Source organism: Thermothielavioides terrestris, chromosome 6, assembly GCF_000226115.1.
Source record: "Thermothielavioides terrestris NRRL 8126 chromosome 6, complete sequence".
NCBI classification, from domain to species: domain Eukaryota; kingdom Fungi; phylum Ascomycota; class Sordariomycetes; order Sordariales; family Chaetomiaceae; genus Thermothielavioides; species Thermothielavioides terrestris.
In genome coordinates this window covers 598,823-621,024 of record NC_016462.1, presented here as the reverse complement: position 1 = coordinate 621,024, position 22,202 = coordinate 598,823, and the positions used below count along the sequence as shown (strand labels likewise).

The window sequence follows — 22,202 nt, the reverse complement described above, 5'->3', positions numbered from 1 at the left end:
AAGGCTACGTAGGCTAATTAAGGTAAATCGATCGTGATACAGAGGATATATACCGAACTAGTAGAAAAACGATATAGCGTCGATCGCTATAATAAAGTGCTTGCCACGCAATTTGGCGATGATTTCCAATTATAAAGGTAAAGGATAGTTGTTAGGCACCGTTATATAGTTTAGACTCTGTAGATCGATTACAACTCTGCCTTTAAGCTCCCTATTACACCTAGGTCGCTATACTATAAATATAGGGTATACAAAAGGAGTAGCTTAGGTAGCCTAGGTTATACAGCCTTGCTTATATAGGCTATCGAAGGTCTTATCGAGTACTTTACGATCCTTTCTACTTAGTAGGTAGGATTGGGCATTGACCTTCTAGTTTTACTAGCCCTCTACTAATAGCATATACATTAGCTCGTCTAGGCTTTGCCGAACAAGACCTTCGTCCTTCTAGAGGCTAGGATATTGCTTAATAACCTCGATAAAACGCTACGCAGTGCCGAGGTCCTTTATATACATATATACACCGTCCTTAGTAATAATTTCGTCTAAGCTTAGATCTATCTATAGGCCTAGTGTCGACTACTTTTCTAGTACAAATGGCTTGCTAGCTAGTTCAAGGTCGTTGGCCTACACCAGTTGGAAGACGTAGTCGCTTATCGGCGTAGTAGAATCAGTGTCGTTGAATTCGTTAGTAGATACGGCTTTCGCAAGGTCAATAGCTAGGGGCATCGATAATTTGCTATAGCCGTTCTATGCTATAGCTACAATATAGTCGTTAAAGGCGAATTCGCTATTGATAGGCATAACTATAGTAGACTACACTGCTAAAGAAGGGGGTTCAATATCCGTGGCTATCGCTAGAGTAGCCATCGCAGTCATCGCTATACTCGCTACTAGCGTAGTTAGGGCAGAAGTCTAGGAACATACTAGGAAACCGCTATCCTTACATTCACGGATCTTACCTACTAGGTATCGCTTCGAGATCTTAATAATGCTACGTAAGGTGTTCTTAATAGCGACCACCTTTACAGTCTTAGCTATAACTACAGTATAATTTATTATTATTATTATTATTAATCTTACACCGAAGAGGCACTTAGCGCCTCGCCACTGAGGGCAAGCGGTCCCTCCACCTCTATATACACCACTCATGCGCAGCGCCCGCGCTGCGTTCCCGCTACGCAGGGCGGGCCTCCCTAGTTCCTTCTCTCCAACTCGCCGGAACTCACCTACAGTATAATATATAGCTAGATAGTCGGAATAGAATATAAAGGACCAGCCTTTTAGGAGTAGCTTGTATTCGACTAGGATTTCCGCCTCCTAGTTCGGTAAAAGTATAATCGTATAAGTAGTCTTGACCTTTTGTATATATAGAGCTAAATACGTATTTATAGCGAATAGAATATTGAACTTAAGGGCCTAGGGGTCAACCTTCTTCGTATTATAGTCGATTAAAGTATAGTAGCTATCTAGGAAATTATTACCAAGTAGAAGATTAAGTCCTAGGGAATCTACTACCTAGGCGAAGTAGATAAACTTATATAAGGTAGGTTTACTATCTACTACATTGGACAGGAAAATAGTAAAAGTAGCCTAATACGAGAGGGCTAGCTTCTTATTACCTATACCTATCACCTTGCCTTTACAACGCTTAATAAAGTAGTCGAGTAAGTTTAATAGGTTGTAGCCGATAATTGAACAGCTAGCTCCTAGATCGAGGTAGACTTCCAATTCCTCGCTATCTTCCTTTGTATAGACAGCGATACGAAGGTAGATATAGTTGCCTAGAGGGCTGTCAATACCGTCATTCGCCTCTAGGGTAGGGGCTTCCTTAACTTAATAAGCGACATTCGTAGCCTTAGGCTCGTAGTCGGAGGCTAACTCGGTTATAAGTTCTATTGCCTTAGCAACGGGCTCCTCTCTAGGGCCTACTAGGTAGCGGAAAATACTGTTCTTTACGTCCTTACAAGACTTTAAATACTAAAATAAGGCGTTGTAGGAACCTAGAACAGTAGTATAGTAGCTACAAGTATAGCGTTTAGGTATAGCTTAATTAGCTATATAGTTCTTCTAGACGCGCCTAGGGCCTATACCTCTATAGGCCTTGATATACTATCGAACTTCCGATTTAGCTTAGAAAGTCTTATAGCACTTACAGTATATAAACTCTAAATCGATAACTATATAGGCGATCTCCAACTCTAAGGATAACACTGTAGTAGATATATCAAAGTATTCTAACGTAGTATCCGAGGTATCGATATTATTCTTAGATTCGGGATTAGCAGCAAAATACGTATAGTCGCAGTGCCAATCGCGCTTACGATCGTTACAATAGTCCTTCCAGTCGTCGTGTCGATCTTTCCGATTATTACACCGATTGTCATAGCGACGGTGGTCGTTATAGCAGCGATCGTTACAATTACAACGGTCGTCCTAATCTCGGTCATAGTCACAATCGGCTAGGCAGTAGTAGTTGCTACTATAGCGATAGCGATCCTTATAATTGTTTCGAGACTTATTAGCCTAATATCGAGGCGCCTATTTAACCTTTTCTTCCTCTTTGCTCTTATCCTTGCCACTTAGCTTCTTCTATATGTTAAGGAACTTCGCTATAGCTATAGATTTAAATATAGCCTACAATTGCTCCCACTTATATAAGTATTGATCGAGAGAGGTAAAAAACTAGGGATAACAGATACATTGCTAGATATTTAGATCTATATACTCCTAGATCTAATATATAGTGCCTTGCCAATTAGAGCTATCAACGTTATTATTCATTATATAAGCCTAGCGCAACTTACGCTCTACAAATTCTATAAAGGCTTCTTTGTCAATAGCAATGTCTTTAAGGTATAAGAAGGTAGTATTGAATTTCTTTATAGCAACCATTGAATCTAGCTTAAAGCGCTTCCCTAAAGCTTCTAGTATCGCCTTAAGGCCTTACTCCTTAAAAAAGCGACGATAGCTATTAGAGATTCCTTTAGACCACTAGAGTTAGGCTCTACCTTCAAAGAGCGTAGGAAACATTTTAACAATCTGCCGCTTAACAAATCCGTCGTCATTATCTTCAATAAAGGTCTTGATATAGGCTTAAAAACGATAAGTATCGGTATAAATGATTGCCTTGCCTTCATAGATTACTCTCAAGCTATCGGGGTCTAGGTAGAAAGGGTCGAATACTCCAATATCTTTACGTTTAACCTTAAATTCAGTTTAGCCTACTGTATAGCCAAAGTCGAATATACCGTCTTAGTACTAGCGGCTATCGGGCGTCGGGCTATTACTTCGAAGGTTCGGTTAATAACGTAGTTCTATACAACATAGGCTATTATAAGCAAGGTTATATCGTAAACCGATAGCTACGCCTTCTTTGGGAATCAAGTATATAATTTATATAGGAATAGACTATATAGGCTAAGCTAGTAGGTTTAGCTACGCCAACGGGTAAGGCTATACTAGCTAGTAAGGACCCTAGCCGACTAGATATATAAGTACCTGTTAACGCAGTTCTAGGCCAGTATACGATATAACCGGTATAGTTAAGGTCAGCCTAGGCGGTATCTACAGAATTTGATTGATCAACGAGGCTCAAGCTAATCCGAACTATAGCGTAGCCTATGTATAAAAATACTCTATAGGTATACATTGCCTCTAAACGCGTTGTAAACTATTTAACGTCAAATTGTTAAGGCCTAAAACAGCGGGCTAAGGTTGACGCTATAGCAATGGAATTTCTATATATAGGCGATCTATAGCCTCCTATTGGGCCTACTACGATGCCTAGGAACAGGTTCTTATAGAGCAAGCTATAGATTGTCCTTCTAGATACGTAATATAGGCTTCTATCCAACGTATATTCTAGTTTAGATCCTTTATATTCGACTAAATTACTTTAGCTACTTAAGCCGTCAATATATCTGTTAGCTAGATCTGACTATATTCTAGGCGGTCGATACATCGATCTATATACTCCATTGTCCACTTGTTTTAGCCAAGTCTTATAAGCTTCGAGGTCGATACTTCGTCATTAGAATAACTATCTTCGTCTTTATCGAATTCCTTAGACAAATCTTGCCTAGTGACAAAGGATACCTCGGCTTTCTATAAATTATAGTCGAGGGTAATAGAGTCTTAGATATTGTAAAGGCTATAATTTAAATTAGCTAGAAGGACTAGGTATTCGGCCTAGGTACACTAGGTATTATAGGCCTCGGCTACCTAGTATTCCCTACTAAGATCACGCTCCTTAACTTGCTCTATCGAGGGTATAGTCGGAGCTATAGAGGATCGAGCCGTTGCTAGTAAAGTCGGTTTAGGAAAGTCGCCTAGTATACTCAGCGTATCTTTCGAAGGATTCTATAGCCTAGAGGGCTTCTCCGAACCCTTTGCTACTTTAGAAGGTATATTTTCTATATCAGTCAATGTAAATAGACAAACTAAGCAACAGTATAGTGAAAGGCGTATATAGATTGGAAAGGGGTGGCCAACAACTGTATAGAACATAGTAATAGCTTTGGATACTAGCTATATACTAGCCGGGGGACTCCCTAGCGTCGAGGGTGTCGCTAAGTACAAGTAGGACACAAGCCTTGGCGAGCCTCGGATCAAAAGGGTGCGAATTGCTAAGATATAGCTTTCTTAACTATGTAGAATATAGGGGCTATAGCGCTCGGCGAGGGAGGTATAGTGGCCGTCGTGATCCTTGTTGGACCCGACTACTTAGTAGAGTTGATGGTTGTAGTAGACTTCTGTAGCGTATAGAGGCCTCCTACAGGTAAGCCGTCGCAACGCTTACGGAATGCTCGAATAGTTCGATTCGAAGCGATTAAATAGATCGATTGAATCGAATAGGTTGAACGAGTGGCGGTTAGCGCGATCTTGTAATCGTAGCTACCATTTGATGCGGTAGTACGCAAAATGCAGTATATAGGAAGATTGATAGTAAGTGTAATGTTCGATTCAAAGTGGGGAGGCTCCCACCGCTACTAAGATATTCTTGGTAGTGTGTGTGGGGCGTATAGGCTATGTAGGGCAAACCCTGTATGGAGCAACCCTAACCTAGAGCCTAACCTAGATGGGGTCATCATCTATTTATATATATAGTAGCATCCGGTATCAGGTATGTAGCCGTATAAGAGTTCGATACCTTGCGCATTCGCCTCCTCTTCCTCAGCATTGACATAGCCAAGTAAGGCGCTGGAGATGTATGTGGCCTTTCAGAGAAACTCTCAGTTGAGCTAGCAGAAGCGTGAGTGGCATTGCGATGCTTGAAGAACCATCAGTTAGATAGATTCATGAGATCCCACTGGCCCGATGAACGGGGCAGTGCACTCACGTCTAACTAGACGGCAGGCAATACATCGGTGTGAGATCTATAAATCAAAGGAATCAGCAAATATTCCAGGCGAGGTAGCTGAATTATTCCTAGGCGCTGGGTTTTTCATTGCCTCCCTTAGGTCTGAACCGTCCAGGTGTGTTCTTGCCCTCACTAGGTAAAGCATTGACGAAAAAGTATCTTGACACCCGCATCTTGGCACCCTACCACACAGTTAACTGGACATATTAGAACACCCACAACGCAGTCAATCCTAGGCCAAACTGGGCCATCACTAGCTCAAAATGAAGCTCTTTGACAGGGCTTTCATAACTGGTACAGCAACCCTTGGCCTTGCGTACGGCCTACAAGCTCCTGGGCATAGACTCGATCAGCCGGTCGATTAGATGCTAGGGCACCCTCTCTCACGCAGTCTTCAATACCTCGGCTACAATGGCTCGATTAGCCTCGTTGTCCTTGAGCTTATACAGATCTAAGAAGTCTCTACGCAAGATCCTCTTCATCTCCTTCTATATATGTTTAATGGGGTTTAAATCTAGGCTATATACAAGGTGTAGAAGAACTTAGGTTCGAGCCACTTATTCGTCTTAGCTATAGTGTAGATTCTAGCGTTATCCTGAAGAAAAAAAGGTGCTAGGCCGGTAAAATGGATCAACTGCTTCCCTCAAAGCTAGGATAAATCTGTTGGCCGAGTGTGGGTAGGTGGTTGTTTATTTGGTGGTTTTGGGGAATATATAAGACCAAATGTCAAGATACTTTTTCGTTATGATTTTTACCTAAGCAATTGAATGAACAACTGGAGCCGTGGGCAAATCATGCCGTGGACGGAATGGCTGAGGGTAAATCATCCCTGTGGTGAGTGATGGCTGACAGAGTTCTATAGAGACGAATTTCCGGGCCAAGAACTCTTCAAATCTTGCCCTCTCACGCTCCGCCGCCGGCTCCGACTTACACCTGACACCCAGCTCCGGCCTGAGGCCCGTCGCGTTAGGTCGGACCCGCAGTGGCCGGCCCCACAGGGCGGCTTCAATGCGGGGCTTACCTCCTGGTTGCTTGCAACTTGCGCTCCTGCGTGCTACACTAGAACTACGGCCCAACAACCAAATCCCCGCGGAGAGCATAAAACAGCGGCGGTTGCTGTTCAAATACCTGACTGACTGCCATTACCCACCACCCGATCCTGAACAGTAAACAGCTGGTGCACACGACAACCGCAACCCTGATCACCAGCCAGCCACCCACCCTCAATTCCATCCAACCGATCCCGGCCCCCCTCCAACCACCGGCCCGCCACCATGTCCATCATCCGCGAGCACACGCAGGCGACGCTCAGCGACGCGTGGCGCACCATCGACATCGACGCGCTGCAGGAGGACTCGCCGGTCAACTTCGACACGACGACGCTGACGCCGGCGCACCACCAGGCGCAGGCGCAGGCGGAGGTGGGCGAGGCCGAGGTGCGGCAGCTGACGGCGCAGGTGCGGCAGCTGCTGCGCGGGGGCGACGCCGAGGGCGCGCTGCGCGGCTGCCTCGAGGCGCCCGTGTACCAGGGCGCGGGCGGCGAGCTGGCGCGCGAGGCCGCCCTGCAGACCGTCGTCGAGGTGCTGCAGAGCATCAAGGCCAGCGAGATGACGCCGATCCTGCAGCGCATCTATGCCAGTCCCGGGGGCAGTGAGTGCTTGGATGTGTTGATGAAGTATCTGTACGCTTTTTTTTTTTCTTTACCCTGAATTTCCTCTCTAAGTGAGACATGCTGACAACCACGGGCTGTGCACAGATACAAAGGCATGGCCGCCTCGTCCTCGTCCTCGTCCTCCGGCGGCGGCAGCGCGCCCCGGACACCGACCCGCATGACGCCCCAGCAGACCGGCTTCAGCCAGATCGGCCCGAGACCAGGTGCGCCGACCGAGTCGACGGGTGCCGCCATGAGCGTGCTGCTCAGCTGGCACGAGAAAGTGGTCGAGGTCGCGGGGCTGGGGTGCATAGGCCGGGTCATGACCGACTGGCGGAGAGTCTGAGGGGCTGCAAGGGATGGCTTTTACGGCGTTGCGGGAATCTTACTTGGTTGGTGGAGAGCAAGTCTTCGGCTACCGCTTATAGACAGACTGGCGTTTTGACTGAGGGCAGCGAAGGCATGTTGGGGACGTTCCTGGCGAGGATCGTGGCGACTTGTCAAGGTGTGAACAAGCAGCGCCGGATTCGTTTTCTACACTATTCCTACAACGGCCCTTACTTTTTCTCCAAGACGTCCTTTAGATTCACCTGACCGCTCCCCCGCTTCAGCGGCTTCGGCTGGTTTCCGCCCTCCTTCCACCCAATCATGTGAATAATTCTAAACGTGGCCGGCAGACTGCCGTCCTCGTTTCCATGCATAGCCCGGTAGATGGCCTCGTTCGCCAGCAGCACGTCACGCCCGATGGCACCCATCTCGCGGCCCAGCACGGCGTTGCCCTCGCCCATGGCCTGCAGGTCCTGCATCAGCGCGAAGGTGTCCGGGTAGTCGACCACGATGTCCTCGACGTCGACCGTCAGCAACTGGAAGCCGGCGCGCTGCAGCAGGCCGCCGACGTCGCGCACGTCCGCCAGCGGCGACACGTGCGGCGAGATGCCCCCGCGCCGCTCCTGCTCCGCCAGCTGCAGCGACGTGCGCAGCTCGAACAGCGTGTCGCCGCCCAGCATCGCGCCGATGAAGGGGCTGTCGGGCTTCAGCACGCTGTTGATCTGTGACAGCACGCCGGGGAGGTCGTTGATCCAGTGCAGGGAGAGGCTGCTGAGCACCATGTCGAAGGACGCTGGCTCGAAGGGGAGAGATTCGTCGTCGGCGAGGACATGGCGGGTCAGGTCGAGCTCTTTGTTAAAGGGCAGATCGGCGTCGCGGTAGAGGAGCGATGCGGACGACTCGGCGGCGACGAGAGAGCCTATTTTGGAGGCGAGCGGCGGGGATACGGGGTTGGACGGGTCCGGGTCCGGGTTCTCGCGGGTCAGAGCGCGAGCGATGTTGCACGAGTTGGCGCCGAGGTCGAGAACGCGGGGGAATTGGCGCTTGATATCCTTCACCCAAGCTCTGTTAGCTCTGTTGGGAGGGGTCATTGAGGTTCGGGAACGGGCTCACCAGCAGCCGTTCACACACGCGCATGGCCACCTCGTCTTTGAGGTAGTCGGCCTGCCGGCTGAGCTCGGGGTTTGCAGCTGCCCGCTCCTTTTGCAGCCATTTCGTGCGACTGTTGAAGACCTTGAACACGGCGCCGCCAGAGGCCTGGGAGGCATACGTCCGGCGCTCGCAGGGCGGTATCGCGAGTGAGCGCAGAGACTGCGGCCGGCAGACCCGAGGCAAGTTCAGCCGCATGCTCGGGGTGGTGGTGCTGGCAGGCAATGGCCTGACATTGCCGAAGAGAGACGGTCTTTGCAACACGACTTGATGTCTCGGACCGGATTTGAAGATCGATAAGCGGCGAGAGCCACACCCGCCATGAGGAAGCCACAGCGAGAATTGCGCCAGTTAGCAGACTCGGCCTTCGTCTTAGCACCCGAGATGGAAGCTAAAGCTTAACCAAAAACAGTTTAGATCGCTAATTCCGAGCTAACTAGCTGGTAGGGTGGAGCAGTGGCCCATGCGGACGCTCCCCAACACAGTGAACACACAGCACAGTGTGACAGGCTCGGGCCTGTTGCCGACAGGTGGATGAGGAGCTCGCTCCATCATTTTGTCGACGACCAAGTCAGTCCCACACGCAACCCACAGCAACCCCCTGAACCACGTCGTCACGGCGGCCACGCGTCTCGAGGGCTTGCGCGTGCATTCTCCGATCGAGTGCCATCCTCTTCGACGCGGCGATCTTTCTCGACCGCTCAAAGCGAGATAGATATGCGGACGGTCGAGCCGGCGACCGTTTCCCGGTGACCTCCCGCGCGCTCGACAAGAGGCTGGTCTTCCGTTGCTCCGCGACTGCCGAATCCATTGCCTGCCGTCTCAGAGCTCTCAAAGACGATGCGGCTTTGCTGAGGGCTCGTTTCCGCGATACCGCAGCAGCAAATTCGCCACATTCACGGGGACGCGAGGGGGAACCTGTATTACTAAGGGAAACGCGCCCAGCTCTCCGGGCTCACCCTCGGATTCTGGAGAGGTGCAAGCTGAGGTCGTGAAGCGAGTCAGGCGTGCCATCCTCCAGCATGTCGTCTTCAGGCACAACCGGCTTCCTGGGCCGGTCCAGCAGCAGCAACTCGAATATGCGCGGACTGGTCCAGTTTATCGCCGACCTTCGAAATGCGCGCGCACGCGAGCTCGAGGAGAAACGCATCAACAAGGAGCTGGCCAACATCCGGTATGTTCACGCATTTTGGTGAGAAGTCTGGCGCAGTCGTGCTAAACATGCTGTGTCTTGCAGGCAGAAATTCAAAGGTCCGCCGCTTCCATGAATTGGCCCCCTCCCCCTTTCCCCCCAGGTCTGCTGCTGACACGGTGGTGCAGATGGCAACTTGAGCGGATACCATAAGAAGAAATACGTCTGCAAAGTGGGTGTGGCACGGCGCTGTAGGGCTCGAGCGACAGGCTGACGCTGCTTCAGCTCCTCTACATCTACATCCTCGGGTGGAACGTCGATTTCGGCCATCTCGAAGCGGTCAACCTCATCTCGGCAACAAAGTACTCGGAGAAGCAGATTGGCTACCTCGCCATGACGCTGTTCCTGCACGAGAAGCACGAGCTGATGCATCTGGTGTTCAACAGCATCAGGAAAGACCTGCTGGATCACAACGAGCTGTTCAACTGCCTCGCGCTGCACGCAATCGCAAACGTCGGCGGTCGAGAGATGGGGGAGGCGCTGAGCGGCGAGGTTCACAGGCTGCTGATCTCACCGTGCGTTTTGACCGCAACAGCCATGAGGCACCCAAACTGACTGACTGACCGACCGCTGCAGGACTTCGAAGGCGTTCGTGAAGAAGAAGGCTGCGTTGACCTTGCTGCGCCTTTACCGGAAAAGCCCCGAAATTGTCCAGCCGCAGTGGGCGGAAAGGATCATCTCCCTGATGGACGACGTTGACCTGGGCGTCGCCTTGTCCGTGACGTCGCTTGTCATGGCCTTGGCGCAGGACAACCTCGAGCAGTACAAGGGCGCATACGCGAAGGCGGCCGGCCGATTGAAGCGGATCGTGATTGACGGGGAATACTCTCCAGATTATCTCTATTATAAGGTCCCCTGCCCGTGGATTCAGGTCAAGCTCCTGCGACTGCTGCAATATTTCCCGCCTTCAGGTATGGATCGCAACACCGAAATTCCTGGGGACGCGGGATCCGCATCTGACAAAACGCAGAGGACAGCCACGTCCGGGACATGATCCGGGACTCTCTCCAAAAGATTCTAGATCTCGCTTTGGAGACGAACAAGAACGTGCAGCAGAACAACGCGCAGAACGCTGTGCTCTTCGAGGCCATCAACCTTATCATCCACCTCGACACGGAGCAAGCATTAATGAAGCAAATATCATCGCGACTCGGCCGGTTCATCCAGTCGAGGGAGACCAATGTCCGATACCTGGGTCTGGAGGCCATGACGCATCTGGCCGCGCGGGCGGACACGCTGGATCCGATCAAGCAGCACCAGGAGGTTATCATCGGCTCGCTCAAGGACAGGGACATCAGCGTGCGGCGGAAGGGTCTCGACCTGCTCTACAGCATGTGCGACGCCTCGAACGCCCGGGTTTTAGTCGGCGAGCTCCTGCACCACCTGCAAAACGCCGACTTCGCCATCCGGGAGGAAATGGTGCTCAAGATTGCCATCCTCACCGAGAAGTATGCGACCGACGTGCAGTGGTACGTCGACATATCGCTCCGGCTCATCGCCATGGCGGGCGACCATGTCAGCGACGAGGTGTGGCAGAGAGTGATCCAGATCATCACCAACAACGAGGAGCTGCAAGTCTATGCTGCGCAGAACACTCTCCAGTACTGCAAGCAGGACCATTGCCACGAGACGCTGGTCAAGATCGGGGCCTACATCCTGGGCGAGTTCGGGCACCTCATTGCCGAAGAGAGGGGATGCAGCCCGATCGAGCAGTTCCTGGCACTGCAGAGCAAGCTTCCTGCCTGCTCGTCGAGTACCCGTGGCATGATCCTGTCGTGCTTCATCAAATTTGTCAACCTGTTCCCGGAAATCAAGCCGCAGCTCATCAACGTCTTCAGCGTGTACAGCCACACGCTCGACCCGGAGCTCCAGCAAAGAGCATGCGAGTATCTCGCCCTGGCATCCATGCCGACCGACGACCTTCTCAGGACCGTCTGCGACGAGATGCCGCCCTTCCCGGAACGCGAGTCGGCGTTGCTGTCCAGGCTACACCAGAAGCACTCCAAGACGAGCGACAAGAGGACGTGGGTCGTCGGCGGCAAGGACGCCAACGCGGACGCGACCGAGCTCGCCATGGCTAAGCAGGGAGGTCTCAGGAGGACGTTCACCACGAATGGCCACGCGAACGGCGGGGCGGCGGCGGCAGCGAACGGCCACTCGGCCGCCAACGACCTCGCCGGCCTCGACATGAGCAACGTCGGCCCGGCCGAAGCCAAGGCGCTCAAGCCGCCGCCCAACCTCGCCAGCGCGGCCCACCTCTCGCCCGGCTGGGAACGGGGCTTCAACCGGCTCCTCCTCAAGGCGGACGGTGTCCTGTACGAGGACGGACAGCTGCAGGTGGGCGTGCGGTCCGAGTACCGCGGGCAGATGGCGTGCCTGATCCTCTACTTCACCAACAAGACGCCGGCGCTGATCAGCTCCTTCACCACGACGCTCGACCTGGACGAGTCGGAGAAGGGCAACCTGACGTGGGACATCAAGGGCCTGCCGGAGACGACGCTCGCGCAGGGCGCCCAGTCGCAACAGGTCATCGTGTTCGAGGCGAAGCGGGTCTTCGACAAGAGCCCCACCATCCGCATCAGCTACCTCGCGGGCGCGCTGCAGGCGCTCACGCTGAAGCTGCCCGTCACCATCCACAAGTTCATGGATCCGGCCGAGCTGTCGTCCGAGGACTTCTTCAAGCGGTGGAAGCAGATCGGCGGCGCGCCGAGGGAGGCGCAGCAGATCTTCGGGCTGGCGGGCGGCGGAGGAGGGTCCAAGGACGGCGGCCGGGAGATCAACGAGGCCTTCGTGCGCACCGTCGTCGAGGGGTTCCGGTGGGGCGTGCTCCAGGGCGTCGACCCGAACCAGAGGAACTTTGTCGGCGCCAGCGTGGTGCATACCTCGGAGGGCGGCAAGTACGGCTGCTTGCTGCGGCTGGAGCCTAACTATGCGACTCAGGTATGTCTTACTTTTCTTTTTTCCCAACCCGGCCTGATTGAAGTTGTTTGCGGGAGCCTGGGCTGACTGGGGCGCACGTGTGCGCGCGCAGATGGTGCGGTTGACCATCCGGGCGACGGACGAGTCGCTGCCGCCGGTGCTGCTGAGGCTGATGGAGGGCCGCATCTCGCTGGGGGTGTCGACGGCGCCGGAGAGGCATGTGCCGCCGACTGTGAGCGAGATCTCGGACACGTTCAGGAATATTATGGTTACCACCAAGTAGCGAGTAGCAGGCGAAGGAGGGGAAGAAGGGTGAATCGAATCTATACCCTGTTGGGGGTCGGCGAGTTTTCCAGTGGCTGTGTCTGTTGACCACAATCATGGGCATTGCGCTTGTGCATGTATATAAGGCATTTACATTCTTGGATCGTTCATGTAGCTTCTGTAATGGATGAAGGGAAAGTCTTGTCTCTTCGATCCGGTACCTCCGGTACTTGCTTGCGGTGACAGCTTAGACAAAAGTCAATGACAGCCGTAAGTGAAAGAGGAGTTCACATTCAATTCCTACTGCTGTATCCCTCTGAGACGATTTGGCCAGTGACTGACTGCCTGGTACTTTCCAGCTTTGCGTATACCTGGTACCCGAGGGCGAAAGGAAAAGTGGGGATTTTCGCAGCCCTCTCTCCTTCCAGGAGAGAGGGGAACAAAATCCTAGGACAGCATGTTTTTTTGGGACAATCTCCAACGCACTGAAACTTGCACCAAATCTGTTAGCAAGACACAAAACTTCAAATATCTCAACAACCACTTTTATAAAAACAATAAAACTTTAAGAATATACTTTTAGATATAATAGCTCTTTATTTTCAAATTTTAGTTTTTTTGATTTAGGGTTAGGGTTATAGGTAGCTAGTTTTCTTAGGGTCAGGGTTAGTGGTGCTGTCCCATTTTAAATGGGCTGTCCTAGGATTTTGTTCCCCTCTCTCCTGGAAGGAGAGAGGGCTGCGAAAATCCCCACTTTTCCTTTCGCCCTCGGGTAGGCAACCTCTCCATCCACAGAACGTTGAGGTCATGCTGGACCCACCTCTGAGGCAGGAAGACCCTGCAAGTGACTGAGGGGAACACATGCCCCGCAGTGACGATCTCTTGGCCCGAGCTCCTTGCAGGGGAGCTTTATCGTCCCGAACCAGCATCCACCAAGGCAGCAGACCGCAGCAGCTTCGTCGGACAATCAGATCGCATCTGCACGTCACAGGCAACTTCACCAACTTTATCGGCGCGGACAGTTCTGCGTGCTGTCGCATCGACGCCGCAACCACGGTCTTTCATCCTTTGTCATCCCTTGCTAGCAGATGTGCCAGATGTTCGCCGGCATTTAGCTGACCTCCGCCACCTCTCTCTGTCGCCTCGCCGGAGCCTCCGTCGTCTCCGAGAAATATTCCCCAAAGGTGGCCAAGGAGGGACAGATCCAGAACCCTGCAGCCAGTTTGTCAACGGACGTACGGACGGATACACTAGCGCACCGCACCCTCTTGCAGACGGACTCTCCACCATGTCCGCCAACTCGCTCAACTTCGTCACCTTCAACCAGGACCACAGCTGTCTTGCTGTCGGGACCGCGAAGGGCTTCCGCATCTACCATACCGACCCCTTCTCCAAGGTCTTCAAGAGCGACGAGGGGAGGGTGTCGCTCGTCGAGATGCTCTTCTCCACGTCCTTGGTAGCTCTGGTGCTCTCGCCGCGCCACTTGGTAATACAGAACACCAAGGTGCGTCCGTCTACGCCGTTGCTCTCCCAAAGTGCGCCCGTTCTCTAACATGGCGCGTAGCGTGGCTCCATCATCTGCGAGCTCACTTTTCCCACTGCCGTGCTCGCCGTGCGCCTGAACAGGAAACGCCTGGCCGTGGTGCTGGAGGAAGAAATCTACCTCTACGACATCTCCAACATGGCGTTGCTCACAACCATTGCCACCTCGCCCAACCCAAACGGTATCTTCTCGCTCTCGCCCTCGTCGGAAAACTGCTACATGGCATACCCCTTGCCAAAACCACGCGAGGACCAGGGCGAGAGACGGCCCGCCCATGCGCCCCCGCTCTCAACCCTGGTGCCCCCCACGTCGGGCGAGGTTATTGTGTACGACACCATCGCGCTGAAGGCCGTCAACGTCATCGAGGCCCACCGCTCGCCTCTGTCCTGCGTGGCGCTGAACAGCGAGGGCACCCGGCTCGCAACTGCATCCGAGACCGGCACCATCATCCGAGTCTTCTCCGTCCCGGATGGCCAGAAACTGTATCAGTTCCGCCGCGGGACGATCCCCTCCAGCATATACAGCATGTCCTTCAACCTGGCCTCCACCCTGCTGTGTGTCTCGTCTGCCTCGGAGACGGTGCACATCTTCCGCCTCGCCAACCCGCACAGCAACTTCGCGGGCCCTGCTTCTCCCCTCTCCCCGGAGCCCGAGGCGCAGGGTTCGCCCCGCACAAACCGCTGGTCTCGGTCCCGCAGCATCGACAGCACCGACTACTCGCCCGGCAGCAGCAATGCCGGCTCGTCCCCGCGCGGCGGCGAAGGGCCAGACTACGCCGTCCCGCAAGCAGGCCCCAGCAGCAACAACGGCGGCAGCGACTCCCCGTCGGCGCGGCCGCAGAGCGGGATCCTCGGCTCCATGCTCCGGCGCTCGTCGCAGATCGTCGGCCGCAGCGTGGCCGGCGCCGTCGGGCCCTACCTCCCGCAGTCGGTCACGTCCATGCTGGAGCCGCAGCGCGACTTCGCGAGCATCAAGATCCCCAAGCCCAGCGAGCCGCCCGCCCGGGGCGCCATCGTGCGCGGCTCGGCCCCCCTGCGCAGCGTCGTGGCCATGTGCAGCAACTCGCCCCAGGTCATCGTCGTCACCAGCGACGGCGGATTCTATGTCTTCAACATTGACCTGCAGAAGGGCGGGGAGGGATACCTGGTCAAGAGGTTTTCGTATGTTCTTTTGCCCTCTGGTCTCACCTCGCTTGACCACTCTCCCGGTGCTAACCTGCCCCGCTGTGTAGGATCCTAGACAGTGATGACAAGCTCGATGCCTCAGCCTACGGGCCGTAGGGTGCGGCTACGGCTGCGGCTGCGGTCGGTTCTATGGACTCGACCGATGACTCTTGGCCAGAGATTATTTCTTTTTTTCATGATGATCCTTACTTTAATCTACCCATCGAAGCGGGAATCGAGGCCAGTCAGTTGGCTCGTTTTTGCCTGTCCGGAGTTAGACAGTGATGGCGGATATCATCCAGTTCACCGGCTCGCAATAATGTGTAGGTGATCGGATATGAGGCGTTAAGTCGGCCGAACAGTTTCGTTTGTTTTCGCTTTTTGTTTGGGGGAATAACGGGCGACTGGGCAGGGCTGCTGTGGGCGTCACGGGTGTTTTGGGGGGAATGGGGTCATCTTCTGTACCGTGCATAGCGTTGGGCGTTGCTGCTCCTCTCTCTCTCTCTGCTCTTTTTTCAATCACTTTCAGTCGGCTTTTGTGGTAACGGAATGCCTGGGGTGGACAGCGCGGGAATATCATGCCGGGCCAGAGCAGGTGCCTATCCGTGGGAGGGAATATGGGTAACCCGAGCCGGGAGAGGTATGGGCGGCGGGTCATAGGGCCTCACCGGCAATACCGTTTGGGAGTGTGTTTTACCTCCTCGGAATCGACGGCTTGCATTGCGCTTCATCTCTGAAAGCCCTGGCCTGTTTTTCTTACCTGGAGTTTTCTCCCCTCTCCCCTCCCTCTTCGTCTGGGGTTATGGAGAGCCAGACGGCAGACTCGACTGGTACCTCAACATAGGACAATTAAAAGATCAGATCTGGATTGGTTCGGTTTGAATATTGGAATACATGCACCGTTGGGTTTACCAGTCGCCGCTTTGCCCCTGTTGCGTGGCCAGGTACCGGAACTCGCTGCGGTAGAACAGGGGAAGGGGCGAAAAGTAAACAGAGGCAGTGCTGCGTTGCTCACGGTATTCCACACAGTTGATGAAGACCACAAGCCATCCAGACAACCCGAGGGTAATCCCCCCTTTCTTCCAATGAGCAAACACCTTCTGATAAACAGCGCTGTACCGCGCCTTCGTAGGCTGCTCGCGCACCAACGTCCACCTGAGCATCTACCTCGACGCCGAGGCAACACAGGCCAGTCCCGGTAGGTAAACAACCCTTCTCGTTGCATTCCGCTCTTTGGAAGCCATCAGCCATTTGCTCGGTCACTTACATGTCGTGGTCAGTTTGTCGAGCCATCAACATATCACGCCGAACTAACCAGGGACGCTGATATCCCACAACTGTGCGGAATAGTCCAGACACAAACAAGTGCGAGTCAGGCCTCTTTCTGTGTCTCTCATTCACTCCCTTGGGAAGATACAGAAAGCAGCGAGGGACCAAGAGCCGAGAGGGATACCCAACAGCAGAAACATCCAGATCAAAACCACGAAATTCCCCGTAGCAAGCCCTCCTGGACGCCTTCCCATCCATCCGCCAAATCCGTCCATGCAAGCAAATGTCGCAGCCCAATCCCAACCCGAAGCCGAAACCCAGCCCTGAACCGAACCGAACCGAACCAAAAACCTCATAGCAAAGTTTGAACCAAGCGCTCGCTGAATCGTGACATCCGTTCCCATCCCACCGTGCCCATCCCATGACAAATCCAACCAACCCATTCCATTCCCAGGTACCACTGCGCCCGCTCAGAGCCGAATATCCGCGCCGTCCTGTCCTGTCCGGTCCAGGCCCTATCCCTCTCCATCCCGGTCCCTGTCCCATCTCGAAGCCAATCCCACATACGCGGCGACCTGCCTTTGCCTTTTGCCTTGCCTTGCCTGGCCTGGCCTGGCCTTTCCCAGGTCTACCTGAGCCTGCTCACCAGTTCGCTCATTTGCCCGCCAGCCCGCAAAAATGTGCAACAAACATCAACATAAACTGAAAAAACAGCGGGGAATACACAGCCGTGAAACAGGGATAGTTACCTAGGGTTGGAAGAAGAAAATAAGAAAAGAAACGACACTCAGAGATTAAAGAATTGCAAAGCCAATAAATCAATCGCGTGCTTCCTTGGATCTGGACATGAGAAGGCGAAGGCGAAAGGCGAATTTAAAGGAGAAGAAGCGAAGAAAACGGAGGGATATCAAAGAAACAGGGTCATCGCTAGTCGTTATCGTCGTCGTATCCGTCGTAACTGTCACCTCGGTTGGGTTGGCGGGTAAGTGTTATTGCTGTTGCGAGCTTCGGTAAGGAGGTTGGTGAAAGTCGAAAGGGTATGATAAGAAGGTTTGTGATCCATTTGTCGTGGAGGTAAATGGAACGGTGTTGTCGCTGTTTGTTTCCCTTGTCAGACCCCGGACCCGGGTGGCAAGCTGGGTGGGTGCCTGCCGGGGCGGACTGCGCTAGATGCGAAGGCGTCCGGGTAGCTAAGTCATCTGGCTCAGCTCGTGGGAAGCCCTGGCGTCGGTCAGGTGAAGCCATCCGGGTCTTGAAGGCCACCATCCAGAGCTAGGACTGAAGTGTCAGCGGGGGTGGTTGTGCAGGCCGGTCGTCCCAGGGGTAGCCGCCCGCGGTTCCGCCCCCTTTTCAGGACTCTTCCGGCATATCCACACAACGCACACACAGACACACAGACACGCAAAGGAGGATAGCTCATCGTGCGTAAGGACGATTCATCAGCGCAATCTCGCGCGCGATCTCGGCCCACTCAAGCTCCCTCTTGAAACCGCCGCGCCTCTCCTCTTGTGCACCCTCGCTGCCATCAGCGCCGCTGCCGTTGCCGCCTCTGCTTTGCAGGATCTCCTCCCACTTCAGCAGCTCGTAGGCGAAGCGCAAGTGTGGCTGGATGATGACGTTGAGGCGGCGGGCGCGCACGAAGCAGTAGGCGCGCGGGAAGGACATGCGCAGTCTGCCCATGACCTCGGCGATGCAGATGGTCGCGCTGCGCGAGACGCCGACGCGGCAGTGCACGAGCGTGGCTGTGCCATTGGCGCGGCCGCGGTCTGTTTACCCGTGACAGAGACGAGCGACGTTAGCATTTTCGACGAGGAGCGCGAGAAAGAGGGATGGGGGAGGGGCGGAGGAAAAGAAAGAAAAGCAGCGGTTGTGAGGAACAGAAAACAGGGGTGACAAGGAAGAAACAAACGCACCGATAAACGCCAAGCAGCGCTCAAACTCGTCCGTCAGCGGGTCGATGCCGTTGTCCTGCACGCCCTGCACGACGCACGTATTCTCGGGCCCCCACTCGTCCAGCTCGCCGTCGCGCCACATGGCGGTCTCGCCGACGCTGAGGATCTGCCCGATGCCCAGGGCCTTGAGCAGATCCGGGTTGTTCGCGTGGCCCAGGTTGCCCAGGTACAGGTAGTCCAGGATGCGGCTTGGGAACGAGCCGTCGAAGCCGGCGAACCAGCGCGGCTCCTCGGGTGCCGGCCCGTCGTGCGCCGCGGCGGCGGCGGCGGCGGGCGACGCCTGCAGCAGGCGCTGGTTGATGGCTGATAGTAGGGCCACGTCGGCCGGATAGGCGAAGCAGTTGCGCTGCTGGGACGTGTGCAGGTCCAGCCAGGCGGCCGGCACGGGGCGGCCGGTGCTGAAGCTGTGGTAGGCGACGGCGAGCATGGTCGACTCGGTGTAGCCGTCGCCGCAGTGGATGAGGATGCTGCGCGGGCGTGCTGTGGCAGTGGTGGCGGTAGTTATCGCTGTCATGGGGATGTCCCCGTCGGCGTCGGGGTGCTGCGGTTGTTGTTCGTCGGCTGGGGGGCCAGGACGGGTGCCGTGGGCGAGGTGGTAGATCCACTTGCAAGTTTCGACGATGCCGTCTGCTTCGGCGTGCGACCAGGTCGGGGCGAGGATGCTGCCTGAGGAGGGGAAGTCGAGGTGGAACTGCTTGGACTCGTCGTCGGGGCCCTCCGAGATCGCGCGGAGCGCGGCCGGGTTCAGCCGGCCTAGGTCGCTGCACTCGATCAGGATGTCGTAGCCCTGCTCGTCCTCGGAGCCAGGCTCGGGCGTCGGGCCGAGCCACACGTTGGGCGAGATCTCGGACGCGCGCGTCATCTCGTACATCTCCCTCCGCTCCTGGTGGAAGAAGTCCAGGACATTGCCGGTCAGCAGGCCGGCCGAATTGACGGCTACGATCTCGGGGTGCCTCTTCTCGAACTCGGCGAAGGGGCTCACGCAAATAAAGGTGCTGTAGGGTGGCAGGTGGTGGTTCAGGGCCTCGTGCTTGTCGCGCCATCTCTGCTGGGCGCCGGCGATGTCCCAGCCCAGCTTGCGCACGGCCGCGTCGTCGTCACCATAGACGATTATGTCGGAGGTCATAGCCGACTTGGCGGCCTGGATCTGGAAGTTGCGGACCGAGAAGCCGTCCTTGGGGTCGACGTCGAGAAACTCGGGGGCGGAACCGCCCAGCTGCAGGAACTCGTGCGGAGCGATGGCGCCCTTCAGGCGAGACACGTTCAGCTCGCCGTCGGCCTTGACGATGGTTATGCCGCGCAGGCACGGGGGCGTCCTCCTCAGGGCGCGTTTCTGGGCCATGAAGAAGGCTTGCTGAATCTGGTTGTTGGGATGGAGCCCATGCAGCCAGGGGAAGACCTGCGACGGCTCGGGCAGCGGTTGGCGGGCAAGATGGTCGAGCGCGGCGGCTACGCCGTCGGCGTCAATCTTGTAGACGGCGAGGCGGCCCATCTCGACGCGGTGGAACTTATCCGGGGGGTACAGCAGCGAGCGGGGCAGCTGTTCCTCCTCCTTGCCGGGCGACCGGGGCGGCGTGGAGGGCTCCTCCTGGGGCATGGGCCCGGGAGGGCACACGGGGATGTGCTTGTTGGGCACGGGGCCGGGACATTGTGAGGGATGGCTGTCGAGCGTGATGGTCGGGGTCAGCGGGCTGATGTTGGACGAGGGGCGGTGGGAGGCCACGGGTCGGGAGAGGGCAATCGTGGCCATGGCTCTCGCGGCTTGACGGCTTGACGGCTTGATGGCTTCACGCGGGGCGGCGGCGAGAGGCCAGCATTTGGCACCCGGAAGGTAGCTATATACAGGTAGGTGGGTGGGCTGTCTACTGTAATAGCAGTCTCGGCGACCGATAGCGCCAGGGTTAATGACGTTCAAGGTTTCCGGGGGTCAAAATCGGGATCGGGATCGAGATCGCGGTCGAGCTTGGAATCTTCGAGGGAAGCAATAACTGCCCCGATGAATGGTCGGCGTGATGACGAGGAGGGGCTTGGGTCTGTCTGTTTTCCTTTGTGGATTTATACCGTCGTCGCCCCCGTCGATCAACAATTGGAGAGTGGGAGAGAAAGAAACAGGGAGAGCCGGATGACTGGCTCCCCAATGTCGGGGACGTGAGGAGTCGAGGGAGGGGGAAGAGGCAGGAGTGCGGAATACACTGTACAGTGTGCAGCCTTATCGCCAGGTCCCCGTGTTATCTGCGTTGAGGATGTGAACAAGCACACAGTGCAGCAGCAGTGCAGCGGCTGCGCGGCAGATAAGACAAGCTGTGGAACAGCAATGGCGTCAGTTGCCTCTCTGGTCGGCGCAATGAGCGGCCAGCAAAACGGCCTGCCAACCTTATGTGGTGACTTTGGTTTTGGTTTTGGTTTTGCGCTAAGAATCACGGTCGAACAAAGGAAGAGCGAGAAACTGAAGATGCAAACGATGAAGAGCGATGCGGTAGGTACTGATTTGCCGACGCGTTGATCCTGCTATAGGTACCTGACCACCTCCCTCCCCTCTCTACCTCCACAATGCTGTTGAAAATCATTCGATCCTCTCACCCATGTTTGATCGCGGTGATCGTCTGCGGCCAACACTGCTTGCCTCCGCGGCCGTCAGTCTCAGAATTCCAGTGCTGACCATGCCCCAAATCGGCGGCCAGACTCCATCACTTCGGCGCCCGTTGCGGGGCTTCTCAAACGTCAACATACATAGTAGCGTAATGGCTGGGAAAATGCTTTGTCCATCATCCAGGTCCTCTCATGGCAAGCCATTCGTTGTCGATGACTGGGCTTACTTGGACACCCGCAGGGTTCCAGCCGGCCATCAAGTAAACTCCATGACCTAAACTAGCGTTAACTGCCTAGCGGGGCCAGGGGCTGCGTCCGTCGTTGCCGTCTGCCAATGGATTGGGCTCCGCCTCCGCCATGCACTAGGTGGACCCATCTTCCGCTTTAGCCCCGCGTCCCCCAAGCTTGGGGCTGGCCAATGGACTGAGAAGAGACCCCACCCTTCTGCACTGTGCAGCGCCCCACGATCAGTTGGTGGGCGGCCATTTGTCGCCAGACGCCAATCCAGTCACACAAACTCCCACTCATTCCGTCGTCTGACAACCACACAGCAGCAGGCCGCGTCAAGCGTGCAATGGGCCATGACCAATTCGGATTGCAACGCAGTTCCCGAGTGTGCGGGGGGTCCAGATATTGTTAGTGTATGTTATTCTTGCTGTTCCACAGCTCCGCAAGCGTCGTCTTTCATCGTTTGAACATCTCGATCCTCCGTAGACCTTGATCCTGCTCCACGCACACTTCCAACGAGCCATCTTGCGGGCATCAGAACGGACTGCCATGATCCCGCGAGTCTGTTGACTGTTTGGCGCTTACTCACAAGCAAAC

General features: G+C 54.9%; 5 protein-coding genes across 5 annotated transcripts; 3 read left to right on the top strand and 2 right to left on the bottom strand.

Annotated features, from left to right (window-relative positions):
- Positions 1–7,276: 7,276 nt before the first annotated feature.
- THITE_164707 (uncharacterized protein) lies at positions 7,277–8,802 on the bottom strand. The gene is made up of 2 exons (XM_003657411.1): positions 8,451–8,802; positions 7,277–8,389 (listed from the first exon to the last, which is right to left on the bottom strand). The coding sequence occupies exons 1-2, from the start codon at positions 8,682–8,684 to the stop codon at positions 7,568–7,570; spliced, it is 1,056 nt and encodes a 351-aa protein (XP_003657459.1). The 5' UTR covers positions 8,685–8,802; the 3' UTR covers positions 7,277–7,567.
- A 601-nt stretch (positions 8,803–9,403) lies between these two features.
- Positions 9,404–9,792, top strand: THITE_2123192 (uncharacterized protein). The gene has a single exon (XM_003657410.1). The coding sequence runs from the start codon at positions 9,509–9,511 to the stop codon at positions 9,680–9,682; it is 174 nt and encodes a 57-aa protein (XP_003657458.1). The 5' UTR covers positions 9,404–9,508; the 3' UTR covers positions 9,683–9,792.
- A 1-nt stretch (position 9,793) lies between these two features.
- Positions 9,794–13,197, top strand: THITE_2123189 (uncharacterized protein). Its single transcript, XM_003657409.1, has 4 exons — positions 9,794–9,841; positions 10,065–10,193; positions 10,255–10,589; positions 10,649–13,197. The coding sequence occupies exons 2-4, from the start codon at positions 10,147–10,149 to the stop codon at positions 12,682–12,684; spliced, it is 2,418 nt and encodes an 805-aa protein (XP_003657457.1). The 5' UTR covers positions 9,794–9,841; positions 10,065–10,146; the 3' UTR covers positions 12,685–13,197.
- Positions 13,198–13,777: 580 nt separating this feature from the next.
- Positions 13,778–15,763, top strand: THITE_2123187 (uncharacterized protein). The gene is made up of 3 exons (XM_003657408.1): positions 13,778–14,365; positions 14,426–15,564; positions 15,636–15,763. Exons 1-3 carry the CDS (start codon positions 14,150–14,152, stop codon positions 15,682–15,684), a joined length of 1,404 nt encoding a protein of 467 aa, XP_003657456.1. The 5' UTR covers positions 13,778–14,149; the 3' UTR covers positions 15,685–15,763.
- Positions 15,764–18,182: 2,419 nt separating this feature from the next.
- Positions 18,183–20,661, bottom strand: THITE_2123185 (uncharacterized protein). Its single transcript, XM_003657407.1, has 2 exons — positions 18,750–20,661; positions 18,183–18,602 (listed from the first exon to the last, which is right to left on the bottom strand). Exons 1-2 carry the CDS (start codon positions 20,536–20,538, stop codon positions 18,253–18,255), a joined length of 2,139 nt encoding a protein of 712 aa, XP_003657455.1. The 5' UTR covers positions 20,539–20,661; the 3' UTR covers positions 18,183–18,252.
- Positions 20,662–22,202: the final 1,541 nt, after the last annotated feature.